Source organism: Mesoplodon densirostris, chromosome 2 (assembly GCF_025265405.1).
Source record: "Mesoplodon densirostris isolate mMesDen1 chromosome 2, mMesDen1 primary haplotype, whole genome shotgun sequence".
NCBI lineage: Eukaryota > Metazoa > Chordata > Mammalia > Artiodactyla > Ziphiidae > Mesoplodon > Mesoplodon densirostris.
In genome coordinates this window covers 103,623,277-103,641,257 of record NC_082662.1, presented here as the reverse complement: position 1 = coordinate 103,641,257, position 17,981 = coordinate 103,623,277, and the positions used below count along the sequence as shown (strand labels likewise).

Genomic DNA, 17,981 nt, shown 5'->3' with positions numbered 1-17,981 from the left:
CCCCTAGTAGTCAGAGCAATCTTGAGAAAGAAAAATGGAGCTGGAGGAATCTGGCTACCTGACTTCAGACTATACTACAAAGCTATAATAATCAAAATAGTATAATACTGGCACAAAAACAGAAACATAGATCAATGGAACAGGATAGAAAGCCCAGAAAAGCCCAGAAATAAACACATGCACCTATGATCAATTAATCTATGATAAAGTAGGCAAGACTCTACAATGGAGAAAAAACATTCTCTTCACTAAATGGTGCTGAGAAAACTGAATAGCAACATGAAAAAAATGAAATTACAACATTCTTTAACACCATACACAAAAATAAACTCAAAATGGAATAAAGACCTAAATGTAAGGCCGCATACTACAAAACTCTTAGAGGAAAATATAGGTAGAACACTCTCTGACATATATCACAGCAATACCTTTTTAGATCCACCTCCTAAAGAAATGAAAATAAAAACAAAATTAAACAAGTGGGACCTAAATAAACTTAAAAGCTTTTGCACAGCAAAGGAAACCATAAGCAAAACAAAAAGACAATGCACAGATTGGGAGAAAATATTTGCAAATGAAGTAACTGACAAGCGATTAATCTCCAAAAATATACAAACAGCTCATGCAGCTCAATAACAAAAAAACAAACAACCCAATCAAAATATGGGTGGAAGGTCTAAATAGACATTTCTCCAAAGAAGACATAAAGATAGCCAAAAAGCACATGAAAAGATGCTCAACATTACTAATTATTACAGAAATGCAAATTAAAACTATAATGAGGTATCACCTAACACTGGTCAGAATGGCCATCATCAAAAAATCTACAAACAATAAATGCTGGGGAGGGTGTGAAGAAAAGGGAACCCTCCTACACTGTTGGTGGGAATGTAAATTGGTACAAGCCACTGTGGAGAACAGTATAGAGGTTCCTTACTAAACTAAAAACAGAGCTACCATATGACCTAGTGATCCCACTCCTGGGCATATATCCAGAGAAAACCATAATTCAAAAAGATACATGCACCCCAGTGTTCATTGCACGCTATGTACAATAGCCAGGACATGGAAGCAACCTAAGTGTCCATTGACAGAGGAATGGATAAAGAAGATCTGGTACATATATACAACAGAATATTACTCAGCCAGAAAAAAGAACAAATAATGCCATTTGCAGCAACATGGATGGACCTACAGATTGTTATACTGAGTGAAGTAAGTCAGACAGAGAAGGACAAATATCGTATGATATCACTTATATGTGGAATCTAAAAAATGGGTACAAATAAACTTATTTACAAAACAGAAATAGAATCACAGATGTAGAAAACAATCTTATAGTTACCAGGGAGCGGGGGGAAGGAGGCGACGGTAAAATTAGGAGAGTGGGACTGACATATACACACTACTATATATAAAATAGACAACTAATAAGGGTCTACTGTATAGCACAAGGAACTCTACTCAATATTCTGTAATGGCCTATATGGGAAAAGAATCTAAAAAAGAGTGGAGATATATATATATATTTATAACTGGTTCACTTTGCTGTACATCAGAAAGTAACACAAAATTGTAAATCAACTATACTCCAATAAAATTTTTTTTAAAAAATCAAGGTAAAAAAAGACATTAATGAAAGAAATTGAAGAAGACACAAATAGCTCAGGGAGCTCTACTCAATACTCTGTAATAACCTAAATGGAAAAAGAATTTGAAAAGGTATACATACATGTATATGTATAACTAAATCACTTTGCTATACACATGAAACTAACACAACATTGTTAATCAACTAGACTCCAATATAAAATAAAATTTTTTTTAATTTAAAAAAAATTTTTTTAAAGAAATGAAGAATGCCTTTGATGGATTTATTAGTAGACTGGACATGGCTGAAGAAAGAATCTCTGAGCTTGAGGATATATCAGTAGAAACCTGCAAAACTAAAAAGCCAAGAGAAACAGGATTAAAAAAAAAAACAGAATAGACTATCAAAGAACTGTAGATAGGGCCTCCCTGGTGGCGCAAGTGGTTGAGAGTCCGCCTGCCGATGCAGGGGATACGGGTTCGTGCCCCGGTCTGGGAGGATCCCATATGCCGCGGAGCGGCTGGGCCCATGAGCCATGGCCGCTGAGCCTGCGCGTCCGGAGCCTGCGCGTCCGGAGCCTGTGCTCCGCAACGGGGGAGGCCACAACAGTGAGAGGCCCGCATACCGCAAAAAAAAAAAAAAAAGAACTGTAGACAATTACAAAAGGTGTAACATACACATAATGGAAATACCAGAAAGAGAAGAAAGGATCAAAAGAAATATCTGAAACAATAATTTCCCCCAAATCAATGTCATACAACAACCACAGATCCAGGAAACTCAGAGAACAGCAAGCAGGATAAATGTAAAAAACAACTATACCTAGGCAATCATACTCAAGCTACAGAAAATCAAAGATAAAGAAAAAATCCTGAAGGAAGCTAGAGTAAAAAAGTTTCCCTATGGAGAAACAAAGATAAGAACTACATCTAACTTTTCCACAGCAACCACATGAGCAAGAAAAGAGTGGAGTGAAATATTTAAAGTGTTGAGAGAAAAAAGCCACAACCTAGAATTCTGTACCTGCAAAATTATCCTTCAAAAGTGAAGGCGAGGGAGCTTCCCTGATGGCGCAGTGGTTGAGAGTCCGCCTGCAGATGCAAGGGACATGGGTTCGTGCCCCAGTCCGGGAAGATCCTACATGCTGTGGAGCAGCTAGGCCCGTGAGCCATGGCTGCTGAGCCTGTGCCTCCGGAGCCGGTACTCCGCAATGGGAGAGGCCACAACAATGAGAGGCCTGCGTACTGCAAAAAAAAAAAAAAAAAAGAAAAAAGAAAAAAAAAGTGAAGGCAAAATAAAGCCTTTCTCAAATAAACAATAATTGAGGGAATTTATTGCCACAGATCTCTCTTTCAAGAAATTTTAAAGGAAGTTCTTATACAGAAGGAAAATAATATAGGTTGGAAAATCGGTTCTACATTAAAAAAGGAAGAGCATAGAAAAAAGGAATAGTGAAGGCAAAATAAAACTTTTATTTTTCTCAATTGATTCAACAGATAGTTTTGTTTAAAATAAGAAGAGCAACAATGTATTCAGTTATATATATGTCGTTGTGTGTATGCTTACATATAAGAAAAACGAATGACAGAAATGATACAAGGTACAGGAGGAGAAATTAGGATCATTTTGGTACAGTGATAACTGAAAGTGGACTTAGATTGGCTGCAAATGTATATCACAAAATCTAGAGCAAGCACTAAAAAAAAGGTGAAAAAAAAAAGCAGTGTAACTGACAGGCTAAGTAAGGAGAAAAACAGAATTGCATAAAATGCTCAATTAAAACTACAAAAGGCAGGGTGGGGCTTCCCTGGTGGCGCAGTGGTTGAGAGTCTGCCTGCCAATGCAGGGGACACGGGTTTGAGTCCTGGTCCGGGAAGATCCCACATGCCGCAGAGCAACTGGGCCTGTGAGCCACGGCTACTGAGCCTGCGCGTCTGGAGCCTGTGCTCCGCAACAAGACAGGCCGTGACAGTGAGAGGCCCGCGCACTGCGATGAAGAGTGGCCCCCGCTTGCCACAACTAGAGAAAGCCCTCGCACAGAAACGAAGGCCCAACACAGCCATAAATAAATAAATAAATAAATAAATAAATAAAGCAAAACTGTAAAAAAAAAAAAAAAAAAGAAAATATCAAAAGGCAGGGTGTTTCCCTGGTGGCGCAGTGGTTGAGAGTCCACCTGCCGATGCAGGGGACACGGGTTCGTGCCTCGGTCCAGGAAGATCCCACATGCTGCGGAGCGGCTGGGCCCGTGAGCCATGGCCACTGGGCCTGCGCATCTGGAGCCTGTGCTCCTCAACGGGAGAGGCCACAACAGTGAGAGGCCTGCGTACCGCAAAAAAAAAAAAAAAAGAAAAAGAAAAAAGTAGCAAATTTAATCCAATAATGTATAAAAAGAATTATACACAACCAATAGGTATTTATCCCAAGTATGTAAGGATAGTTCAACACTTGTAAATCAATTAATGTAATCTATCACATCAACAGATAAAGAAGAAAAATCACATGGTCATATTAATAGATGAATAAAAAACATTTGACAAAATTTTAACACCCATTCATGTTAAAAACTCTCAGTAAACTAGGAATAGAGGGGATCTTCCTAAACTTGACAAAGAATATCTACCAAAAAATTACAGCTAATGGGGAGAAACCAGAAGCTTTCCCACTAAGATCAGGAACAAGGTAAGGAAGCCCTTCTCACCATTTCTTTTCAACCCTGTACTAAATGTCCTAGGTAATGCAATAAGAAAAAGAAATAAAAGGTATACAGATTGCGAAAGAAGAAATAAAGCTACCTTTGTTCACAGATGACATAACTGTCCATGTAGAAATTCCAAAAGAATCAACCCAAAAAACTGGAACTAATAAGAAATTACAGCAAGGTTGCAGGATACAAGGTTAATATACAAAAGTCAACTGCTTTCTTATATACCAGCAATGAACAAGTGGAAATTTAAAATACAGTATCATTCATATCAGCACCTAAAAACTGAAATACTTAGGTATAAATCTAACAAAATATGTACAATATCTATATGAGGAAAACTACAAAGCTCTGATTAAAGAAATCAAACAACTAAATAAATGAAGAGTTATTCCACGTTAATGAACAGGAAGACTCAATATTGTCAAGATGTCAGTTCTTCCCAACTTGATCTACAAATTCAATACAATCCCAATCAAAATCCCAGCAATTTATTTTGTGAATATTAAAAAACTAATTTTAGGGGGGGCAAGAGAAATTAGGAATTTGGGATTAACATATACACACTACTATATATAAAATAGGTAAACAACAGGACCTACTGTATAGTACAGGGAACTATATGCAATATCTTGTAATAACCTATGATAGAAAAGAATCTGGAAAAGAATATATATATATGTATGTATAACTGAATCACTTTGCTGTACAGTTGAAACTAACACAGCATTGTAAATTAACTATACTTCAATTAAAAAGAACTGATTTTAAAGTTTATATGGAGAGGCAAAAAAATAACCAAATAGCCAATGCAATATTGAAGGAGAAGAACAAAGCTGGAAGATTGACACTACCTGACCTCAAGACTTATTATAAAGCTACAGTAATCAAGACTATGTGGTATTGGAAAAAGAACAAACAGATCAATAGAACAGAATAGAGAACCCAGAAATGGACCCACATAAATATAGTCAAGTGATCTCTGACAAAGGAGCAAAGGCAATCAACAGAAAAAATAATAGCCTTTTCAACAAATGGTGCTGGAACAATATACACATACAAAAAAATTAATCTAGACACAGATCTTACATTCATCACAAAAAATTACCTCAAAATGGATCACAGATGTAAATGTAAAATGTAAAACTATAAAACTCCTAGAAAATAGTACAGCAGCAAATCTAGACGACCTTAGGTTTGGCTATGACCTTTTAGATACAACTCCGAAGCCACAATCCATGAGAGAAAGAACTGTAACCCAGACTTTATTAAAATTAAAAATCTCTGCCCTGTAAAAGATGCTGTCAAGAGAATGAAAATAAAATTCACAGAATGGGAGAAAATATTTGCAAAGACATATCTGATAAAGGACTATTATTAAAAATATACAAAGACCTCTTAAAACTCACAGTAAGCAAAGAACAACGCAATATAAAAATGGGACAAAGACCTTAAGGGACATCTCACCAAAAAAGACACAGATGGCAAGTAAGCATATGAAATGATGCTCCACATCATATGCCATCAGGGAATATAAATTAAGACAACAATAGATACCATTATACACCTCTTAGAATGGCCAAAATTCAGAACACTGACAAAATCAAATGCTGGTGAAGAGGTGGAGCACAGGAGCTCTCATTCATTGCTGGTAGGAATGGAAAATGACACAGCCACTTTGGAAGACAGTTTGGCAGTTTCTTACAAAATTAAACATATTCTTACCATACAATCCAGAAAATGGGTTCATTGGTATTTACCCAAAGGAGTTCACAACTATGTCCACACAAAAACCTACCCACAGATGTTTATAGCAGCTTTATTCTTAGTTGCCAAAACTTGGAAGTAACCAAGATGTCTTTCAGTGGGTAAAAGGAGAAATAAACTATGGTATACATTGAGATAATGGTATATTAACCAGTGCTAAAAGGAAATGAGCTAGTAAGGTGTGAAAAGACATGGAGGAAAGTTAAATGCATATTACTAAGTGAAAGAAGCCAATATAAAAAAGGCTACATATTGTACAATTCCAACTATATGACATTACAAAAAGGACAAAACTACGAAGACAATAAGATCAGTGCTTGCCAGGGGTTAGCAGGGAGGGAGGGATGAACAGGCCAAACACAGAGGACTTTTAGGGCAGTGAAAATAGTCTGTATTATACTGTAATGGTGGATATATGTCATTATACATTTAACCAAACCTATAAAATGTACAATGCCAGTAGTGAACCCTAATGTAAACTGTGGACTTTGGGTGCTAATGACATCTCAATGTATCAATAGATTCTTCAGTTACAACAAATGTACCATTCTGGTGGGGGATGTTGATAATGGGGGAGATTATGCATATGTTGGAACAGGGGGATATATGGGAATTCTCTGTACCCTCCTCTCAATTTTGTTGTGAGCCTAAAAATGCTCTTTTAAAAGTTTTCAAAAAATTAACAGAGCCTCAGGGACCTGTGTGAGTATGACAAAAGATCTAAGATTCATGTAATCAAAGTACCTGAGAAGAGAAAAAGGATGAGGCTGAAAAAGTACTCAAAGAAATAATGGCTAAAATTTTCCCAGTTTGGCAAAACACATAAACCTACAGTTGCAAGAAGCTCAGCAAACCTCAAAAAGAATAAACCAAAAGAATACATTCCAAGACATTATATTTACACTTCTAAAAACTAAAAACAAAGAAAAAATCTTGAAAGAAGCCAGAGAAAAAAGATATCTTAAAGGTATCTTACATACAGGGTAAAACAATCAGAATAACAATGGAATTCTTATCAGAAATCATGGAAGCCAGAGGGATGTGGCACAATATTTTTCAAGTTATAAAAGAAAAGAACTGTCAACCAGAATTCTAACCAGCAAAAATATCTTTCAGAAAAAAAGACATTCAGGAAATCAAGACATTCTCAGATGAAGGAAAACTAAGAGAGTTTGCTGCAAGCCAACTTACCGTAAAAGAATGTCTAAAGAAGTCCTCTAAACAGAAAGGAAACAATGAAAAGAGGAGACTTGGAACATCAAGAAGGAAGGAAGAACATGGTAAACAAAAATATGGGTAAATACAATGAGCTTTCCTTCTCTTGAGTTTTCTAAATTGCATTTGATGGTTGAAGCAAAATATTATATCAACATCATTAATCATTAGAGAAATGCAAATCAAAACTATAATGAGATATCATCTCACACCGGTCAGAATGGCCATCATAAAAAATCTACAAACAATAAATGCTGGAGAGGGTGTGGACAAAAGGGAACTCTCCTGCATTGTTGGTGGGAAGGTAAATTGATACAGCTACTATGGAGAACAGTATGGACGTTTCTTAAAATACTAAAAATAGAACCACCATACGACCCAGCAATCCCAGTACTCGGCATATACCCTGAGAAAACCATAATTCAAAAAGAGTCATGTACCAAAATGTTCATTGCAGCTCTATTTACAATAGCCAGGACATGGAAGCAACCGAAGTGTCCATCAACAGATGAATGGATAAAGAAGATGTGGCACATATATACAATGGAATATTACTCAGCCATAAAAAGGAATGAAACTGAGTTATTTGTAGTGAGGTGGATGGACCTAGAGTCTGTCATAGAGTGAAGTAAGTCAGAAAAAGAAAAACAAATACCGTATGCTAACACATATATATGGAATCTAAAAAAAAAAAAAATGGTCATGAAGAACCTAGGGGCAAGATGGGAATAAAGATGCAGGCCTACCACAGAATGGACTTGAGGATACGGGGAGGGGGAAGGGTAAGCTGGGACAAAGTGAGAGAGTGACATGGACATAGATACACTACCAAATGTAAAATAGATAGCTAGTGGGAAGCAGCTGCATAGCACAGGGAGATCAGCTCCGTGCTTTGTGACCACCTAGAGGGGTGGGATAGGGAGGGTGGGAGGGAGGGAGATGCAAGAGGGAAGAGATATGGGGACATATGTATATGTATAACTGATTTACTTTGTTATAAAGCAGAAACTAACACACCATTGTAAAGCAATTATACTCCAATAAAGATTTAAAATATATATATAACACTGCCTCATGTGGTTCTATATGTATGTAAAGGAAATATTTAAGGCAATTATATCATAAATAGGGAGAGTAAAAGCATAAAAGGGAGGAAAGCTCCCTACTTCACTGGAACTGGTAAAATGACAACACCAGTAGACTGCATTAATATATAGGTATATAAAATACGTAAGATACCTAGAGCAGTCATTTAAAAAATCTATAGAGAAATACACATAAAAACATATACATAAGTCAAAATGGGATTCTAAAAAATTTTCAAGTAACACAGAAGAAGGCAGAAAATAGAAAACAGAAACAAAAATCAAAGAAACGAAAAAGGCAGACTTAAGCCTTAACATATCAATAATTACATTAAATTTAATTTCTTTTTTAATTTTTTTAATATCTTTATTGGAGTATAACTGCTTTACAATGTTATGTTAGTTTCTGCTGTACAACAAAGTGAATCAGCTATATGTATACATATATCCCCATATTACAATAAGTTTAAATGGTTTAAATACATCAATTAAAAGAGATTGACAGAATTTTTTCTCTAACTACAAGCTGGCTATAAGAAACTCACTTCACATTTAATAATATAGGCAGTTTGAAAGTTAACAATAAAGGCAGTTAAAAAATGAAAAGATTAATACCATACATATATAGAAAGCCTCTACAACTCAGTAAAAAGACAATTTATTATAAATAGCAGGAGAAATATAATTCCCAAAAAAGAAATGAAATATCTGTAATAACAGGTAAGGATGCACAATTTCATTACAAATCATATATTTGCAAATTAAAACCTACTATAATATATATTTCACCCATCACATTTGTACAAACTAATTACTACATTCAGTTTTAGCAAGTGTGCAGGAAAACAGGCACTTTAATGTATAATTTGTTTGAAAACACTGGAATTGATTATTTATTAAAAGTACATGTGTAGGGACTTCTCTGGTGGCGCAGTGGTTAAGAATCCGCCTGCCAATGCAGGGGACATGGGTTCGAGCCTGCTCTGGGAAGATCCCACATGCCGCAGAGCAACTAAGCCCATGCACCACAACTACTGAGCCTGCACTCTAGAGCCCGCGAGCCACAACTGCTGAGCCCATGTGGCACAACTACTGAAGCCCGTGTGCCTAGAGGCCATGCTCCACAACAAGAGAAGCCACTGCAATGAGAAACCCTCACACCGCAATGAAGAGTAGCCCCCACTCGCCGCAACTAGAGAAAAGCCCGCACGCATCAGCAAAGACCCAATGCAGACATAAATAAATAAATAAATAAATAAATAATACATGTATAAGCCAATTAGGAAATTATAGCATAAGATGTAACATTTACCAAATGATATAGACCTTGATTTTATACTGGAAAGATATTAAAAATATGCAGTTTTAAAAGAGGATGAAATGACAACCTACAGACTGGGAGACAATATTTGCAAACCACAGTTCTAACAAAGGACTATTATCTAGAATATATAAAGAAAACTCAACAATAAAAAAGCAAATAATCCAATTAGAATATGGGTAAAAGACACAAAGAGAGATTTTACTGAAGAAGATATTAACTGGCAAATAAGCACCTAAGAGATGTTCAAGATCATCAGCCATCAGCGAAATGTAAATTAAAGCCACATGATACCTCTACACAGTTATTAGAATAGTTAAAATAAAATTGACAACACCAGATTCTCACAGGATGGCACACACATAGCTGGTAAAACTATAAAATGTTATAACCACTCTGGAAAAGTTTGTCAGTATCTTTTGAAACTAAATACGCAATTACCATACAATTGAGCAATTGCACTCCTGGGTATTCATCCCAGAGCTACGAAGTCAGAAATAAAACATGTTGAGCTATTTTAATATAAGGAAAAAAATTTTACGACAAATAGCATTACCAAGATAAATAGATTCACTTCATAATGATAAAAAAAATACAATTCACCAAGGACATATAACATTTTTAAATCTGTATGCACCTAAAACATAGTATCTAAATAGAGAAAACACTAACCAACTGAAATAAAAGAATAAATTTAAAAATCAGCAAATAAAAGATTTTAACATGTTACTTTTAATAATTCATAGAGAATCAGACAAAAAAATCCACAAAAATTCAAAGTATTTGAACAAGTGATTAACCAGCTTGATCTAGTACACATTTTTGGATATTCCAGCCAATAACTATAGAAAATGCAATGCAATTAGGCTATAAATCTATTTTTTATAACAATTAGAAAATCACCATCTGGTTGAAAAATAAGTACATTTCCAAATAACCTAATGATCAAAGAAGAAATCCCAAAGGAAATAATAAAATACTTTTAACACAACAATAATTAAAAGAACATATATTAAAAGTGTGAGATACAGCTAATGCAGTATTTAGAGAAAATATTGCAGACTTAAATGCATATATTAAAATAAGCATAAATAAGCTAAAAATTTATCTGAAGAAGTTAGAAAAATAAACACAAAGTAGGTAGAAGGAAGGAAATAATGATGATAAGATTACAAATATAATGAAATAGAAATCAAACATACACTAGAGAAGATTACAAAGCCAAAATATTAAAAAGACTAAAGGGAAACTAAAAACAAATTTATGCAAAAAAATTTAGAAAATTTATAAAAAAAGCAAAAACCCCTAGGAAAAAACTAATGGAACAAAACTGATTCCAGAAGATATAGAAAATCTGTATATTTCCAAACCATTAGAGGAATGAAACCAGAAATTTAAAAATCACTCCCCCTAAAATTAATAAATCTAGGACAGATTACTAGACCAGTGAATTCTACCAAACATTCAGGGAAGAAATAACCCAAACCATACTTAACCTCTTTCAGAATATACAAAATAAGAAAACACTTCTATACTCATTTTTAGGCTAGGATATACTCAATATTAACATCTGGTAAAGAAAGTATGAGAAAAAAAATTACAAACCAATCTAATTTATGAATGTGGATGCCAAAAAAGTCCTAAAAATAACCTTAATCAAACAATATGTAAAATTGAATAAAATAACATAAAAATAATAATAAAAGTAGATTCATAACCAGGGATAAAAAGTTAATATTAGAAAATTAGGTTTAACATTAGAAAATAATCACTAATAAATTAAAGAAAAAAACATATGACAATATCAATATATGCCAAAAAAAAGCACATTTGCTAAGTCAATATCCATTATAAAACTCTTTGACAGTAATTCTCTTCCAGAAAGGAGGGATGCAATAATAAATAATTGCATTCCCCATAATTAGCTTTGTGTCTGACACAGAATAGAAAGGAGGTTAATAAAAGTTGAACAGATGAAAGAATGAGTAATGGTTTGAAAGTGGTAATATACATCCAAAAGAAAGTTTCCAACTGCCTTCCAACTGCATTATACATGGAATGTAGGACAATGTGCAGCTTCCATTCAAAAGGATAGCAGAGGAAGCAGAGACCTCAAATTTGTTAAAGCCAGAAGGTAAAGAAAACTTTCATTAATAGGTTTTGAGGGAAAAAATTTTTATATGCTACATAAGAAGAGCAAGGGTTTCAAAGACAAAGTTTGGAAAGTAGAAGAACAATAGGAGGTTAAGACAGGGAGAAAAGCCAACGTTGATAAGAGAATGAAAAAAAGTAATGGGTTTTAATCAAGGATGAATGATATGTGGCCTCATGAAAAAACCCAAACCCCCTCCAAACAGAACCCTATTTAAAAGTATAGTACTCTTAATACACAGAAAGAAAATAATCAAAATTTTCTCCCCTTAAATTTATTTCTTAAATCTCTGATCACTGACACTCTTTAGCAGGCAACAAGTATTGGCAAGCGACAAAAATTAGGTAATAGCAAGAAAATATTAAAAATAAAAATTAGCTGATCATAATTCATTTAAATGGATAGTTCCAGGGCTTCCCTGGTGGCGCAGTGGTTGAGAGTCCGCCTGCCGATGCAGGGGACACGGGTTCATGCCCCAGTCCGGGAAGATCCCACATGCCGCGGAACAGCTGGGCTCGAGAGCCATGGCCACTGAGCCTGCGCGTCCGGAGCCTGTGCTCCGCAATGGGAGAGGCCACAGCAGTGGGAGGCCCAAGTACCACAAAAAATAAATAAATAAATAAATGGATAGTTCCAGGCAGAGTGAAGTTGTCTGTAACAGAACAACTCTCATGCTGAAAATAACTAGAAAACACGAAACAAACCGAAACAGAAAGGACAAAAGAGGCTAAGATTCCTAAGAAAGAACTCCTGATAACTGAACTGACAAAGTGCAGTTGACATCTGCTGATTCTGGGTATGAGCAAGAGGTCTAAATGCTGGCTTGGTCCCAGCAGAGGGCCACTGCCAGGGGATAAAAAAAAGAGCATAGTTTTATTGGGTGTCAAAGAGCTGAAGAAACAAAACTGAACACTCAAAAAACCTCATAAACTTGACTATTTCCCTTCATTCAGCTCAGCCTCTAATTGCATTATAGTAATCAGCCCACCACACTCCCAATTTCTCCCTAGCAAACAGAAGACAATATCATCCGGAGCCTCTACCTTTTCTTATAACAATGTATGGAATTCAATCAAAAAATTACTGGGCACACCTAAAGATAAGGGCAAATCACTAAAAAGTAAGACAGTAAAGGAATAGAAAGTAGAATGGGCTGAGGGGAGGAGGGAAGGGGAGTTACTGGTTAATGGGTACAGAGTTTCAGTTTTGCAACATGAAAAGAGTTGCAAGGGTTCTGGAGATAAATACTAGTGATGACTGCGTAACAATGTGAATGTATCTACACCACTGAGCTGTACACTTAAAAATGATTAAGATGGTAAGTTTTATGTTATATGTATTTTATCACATTTTTTAAAAAGAAACAGACCAACAGGTGAGCCAGATATTGAAATAAAAAGAGAATAGCTATAAAATATCAATGATTAATATATTCAAAAAGGATGAAATGTCATTTTTAAAAGAGGAGAATTAACCAGAGAATTGGAATCTTAAGAAAAATAATTGAATGGAAATTTAGAAGGAAAAAATATGATTAAAGTTAAGAATTCAGTAAATGAGTTTAAAACCAAATTAGACACAGCAGAAGGCAGGGTTAGGTAACAGGTCAATAGAAGATCTCTAAGTTGAAACAAAGAGAAAAACAAATGGAAGATACATACATATGGGAAACAATGAAAAGTAACTTAAATGAATATATTTCAGTGGTTATGAGTCTGCAGAATCACATTGTATGTTATTTATTACCAATAAGTTGTTTCCAGTTTATATAAGATTAAATATTCATTCATTCATCCTAACACCTATTAAACTCCTATTATATATACATAGCAATATTCTGGGCACTAGAGTTACAAAGATATTTAGTGAGACACAGTGCCTGCCCTCAAGGCACTCATGGTCACAGGAGACACACAAGTAATGCTTAAGCCACTCTTAACAATAAGGAGTTCACTAGAATTTAGCCAGTGGATTTGGAGACGAGGTAGGAGGTTCATTTTGGACAGAGTAAGTAGCCAAAAGCATGATGGTGACATAGGAAGAACATAAAAGGTAAGGAAGTTGAACAATTTCAGTATATCTGGAGTATAGGATATAGTAGTGACAGTAAGGTGAAATGAGCAGGCATAGGTTAGCATGAACTAGATAATTATTTGCCACATTTTTAAGAGAAAGGTGAAAAATGTCACAAGATCTCTATGATGTTCTGAAAGGGACATAGTATTTCACAAAGTGTATACCTTTCAAGTGACTTACTAGTTGAACAAGTTTGAAAAATACTCAATAATAAGATAGTCTAAACATTACATGACACTAAAGATCCTTCATAATCTGATCCAAACATTTTTTTCCAGTCTCATTTACCTGAGTTCTTTAAGATACAGACACACCAATCAGTATTTCAAATATACAGACACACCAATCAGTGTTTCAAATATACCCTAATTTTCACACTTCCATGACTTGCACAAGCCATTTCTTCTGCCTACACTCCCTCCTCCAATTCATTGTCTAGTGAACGTTTAATCATCTAAGGTTTAGTTTAACTAACAATTTTTTCTAAATGCCTTGCTCCAAGAATAATTAATAATCCCCTCCATAGTGCTCCCAGAGTATTCATTTATTTATAAGATGTTTGAGTGCCTAATATATGCCAGGCACTTGGAATGCATCAATGAACAAAAAAAGACAAAGATCCTTGTTTTCATGGAGCACCTTATTGAAACTCTGAAAAAGGTGACAGTATGAAAAGGGAAAAAAGGAGCACATATACTTGGAAAAATCTTCTTAAGTGACTATTATTCCCTCCTCCAACTGTTCCAATCTAGGTGGAGAATTACAGCATTAGAAAGCATTACAAAAAACTTGTAATGAAAGCTAAATTTAAAACATAACAAGAGGAATACATAAGACATTCTTATATTTTCTTATATAAATACTTACTTGTCTTTTCCTCTAATTGATTAACTTTATCTCTGGACTCCTCTAGCAGAAATGTTAACTCTTTCATTTTATTTTCTTTCTCAGTACTTTGGATCAATAGCAGTGATACCTAAAATGAAATATTTAAATAATACATTATAAATATGAAAAATTAAATATGACACCTTAGCATTTATCATTATCTGTGATTATTTTATGTACTTGCTTATATGCTTTTTAGCTGTCTGTGCCTGGCATTTAGTATGTGCCTGCATGATAAACATTTATTGGATGAAGGAATGAACAAACTAATGCAATATACCCAATATTACAGTATGCATTTTAAGTTATCACTTAGAAGATTATATATTGAAATCTACTCATTCACTTATTCCATAAATATTATTGAGCACCTAATCTGTTCCAGAAACCATAATACACACTGAATATACAGAGATGATGGAACTCACCTTCAAGAAACTCACAGCCTAGACCAGGAAACAAACAACTATACTTGAATATTATTAGTAATAGGACAAAAATATTATAGGAATCAAGAAAGGAACACCTAAATCAGTCCTGGGGGAGGTAAGCAAAAATTAATCCTTCTCAGAGAACTGAACTGAGTCTTGATAGACAAGTACAAATTAATCAGGCTGCAGGGGAAATGAACATTCTAGACTTGTATGAGAACACAAAGGATCAAGAGATCATGCTTCTATTCAGAGAACTGAAAATATTCAGATGGCTAGAATACAGAGTGCATGTAAAGAAAAGGTGAAAGATAAACTCATAAAGAAAGACTGAAGACTAGCAGATTCAACATGGCAGAAAGACCTCTATGGCCCATTTTCATCTTCAAATCACCCAAAAAATAACCAGGAAAACAACAAAGATGGACTTCATCTTCCATGAAACCACAAGACTTCTATAATCCAAATCTCCCAGAGATCTCCATCCCAACACCAGCACCCAGCTTCAGTCAACGACCAGCAAGCTACAGTGCTGGTCACCCTATGCCAAGCAACTAGCAAGGCAGGAACACAACCCCACCCATTAGCAGAGAAGCTACCTAAAAACATAATAAGGCCATAGGCACCCCAAAACACACCACCAGACGTGGACCTGTCCACCAGAAAGACAAGATCGAGCCTCAACCACCAGAACACAGGCATTAGTCCCCCCCACCAGGAAGCCTATACAACCTACTGAAACAACCTTAGCCACTGGGGTCAGACACGAAAAACAACGGGAACTACGAATCTGCAGCCTGCAAAAAGGAGACCCCAAACACAGTAACATAAGCAAAATGAGAAGACAGAAAAACACACAGGAGGTGAAGGAGCAAGATAAAAACCTACCAGACCTAACAAATGAAGAGGTAATAGGCAGTCTACCTGAAAAAGAATTCAGAATAATGATGGTAAAGATGATCCAAAATCTTGGAAATAGAATAGACAAAATGCAAGAAACAGTTAACAAGGACCTAGAAGAACTAAAGATGAATCAAGCATTGATTAAAAACACAATACATGAAATAAAAAATACTCTAGATGGGATCAATAGCAGAATAACTGAGGCAGAAGAACGGATAAGTGAGGTGGAAGATAAAATAGTGGAAATAACTGATGCAGAGCAAAATAAAGAAAAAAGAATGAAAAGAACAGAGGACAGTCTCAGAGACCTCTGGGACAACATTAAACGCACCAACATTCGAATTATAGGGGTTCCAGAAGAAGAAGAGAAAAAGAAAGGGACTGAGAAAATATTTGAAGAGATTATAGTTGAAAACTTCCCCAATATGGGAAAGGAAATAGTTAATCAAGTCCAGGAGGCACAGAGAGTCCCATACAGAATAAATCCAAGGAGAAATACACCAAGACACATATTAATCAAACTGTCAAAAATTAAGCACAAAGAAATCATATTAAAAGCAGCAAGGGAAAAACAACAAATAACACACAAGGGAATCCCCATCAGGTTAACAGCTGATCTCTCAGCAGAAACTCTACAAGCCAGAAGGGAGTGGCAGGACATAATTAAAGTGATGAAGGAGAGAAACCTGCAACCAAGATTACTCTACCCAGCAAGGATCTCATTCAGATTTGATGGAGAAATAAAAACCTTTACAGACAAGCAAAAGCTGAGAGAGTTCAGCACCACCAAACCAGCTTTACAACAAATGCTAAAGGAACTTCTCTAGGCAAGAAACACAACAGAAGGAATATACCTACAATAACGAACCCAAAGCAATTAAGGAAATGGGAATAGGAACATACATATCAATAATTACCTTAAATGTAAATGGACTAAATGCTCCCACCAAAAGACACAGAGTGGCTGAATGGATACAAAAACAAGACCCATATATATGCTGTCTACAAGAGACCCACTTCAGACCTAAAGACACATACAGATTGAAAGTAAGGGGATGGAAAAAGATATTCCATGCAAATGGAAATCAAAAGAAAGCTGGAGTAGCAATTCTTATATCAGACAAAATAGACTTTAAAATAAAGACTATTAGAAGAGACAAAGAAGGACACTACATAATGATCAAGGGATCGATCCAAGAAGAAGATATAACAATTGTAAATATTTATGCACCCAACATAGGAGCACCTCAATACATAAGGCAAATACTAACAGCCATAAAAGGGGAAATCGACAGTAACACAATCATAGTAGGGGACTTTAACACCCCACTTTCACCAATGGACAGATCATCCAAAATGAAAATAAATAAGGAAACACAAGTTTTAAATGATACATTAAACAAGATGGACTTAGTTGATATTTATAGGACATTTCATCCAAAAACAACAGAATACACATTTTTCTCAAGTGCTCATGGAACATTCTCCAGGATAGATCATATCTTGGGTCACAAATCAAGCCTTGGTAAATTTAAGAAAATTGAAATTGTATCAAGTATCTTTTCCGACCACAATGCTATGAGACTAGACATCAATTACAGGAAAAGATCTGTAAAAAATACAAACACATGGAGGCTAAACAATACACTACTCAATAACGAAGTGATCACTGAAGAAATCAGAGAGGAAATTAAAAAATACCTAGAAACAAATGACAATGGAGACACGACAACCCAAAACCTATGGGATGCAGCAAAAGCAGTTCTAAGGGGGAAGTTTATAGCAATACAATCCCACCTTAAGAAACAGGAAACATTTCGAGTAAACAACCTGACCCTGCACCTAAAG

The 17,981-nt window shown here is 35.3% G+C and overlaps 1 protein-coding gene across 2 annotated transcripts in view; it reads right to left on the bottom strand.

The window, feature by feature from the left end:
• Positions 1–17,981, bottom strand: part of SYCP1 (synaptonemal complex protein 1) — a 183,178-nt gene that overhangs the window by 132,763 nt on the left and 32,434 nt on the right. For both annotated transcript variants that reach the window (XM_060086663.1, XM_060086670.1), the window contains exon 11: positions 14,779–14,887. In XM_060086663.1, the coding sequence (XP_059942646.1) occupies positions 14,779–14,887 (109 nt within the window). The remainder of the gene's footprint in view (positions 1–14,778; positions 14,888–17,981) is intronic.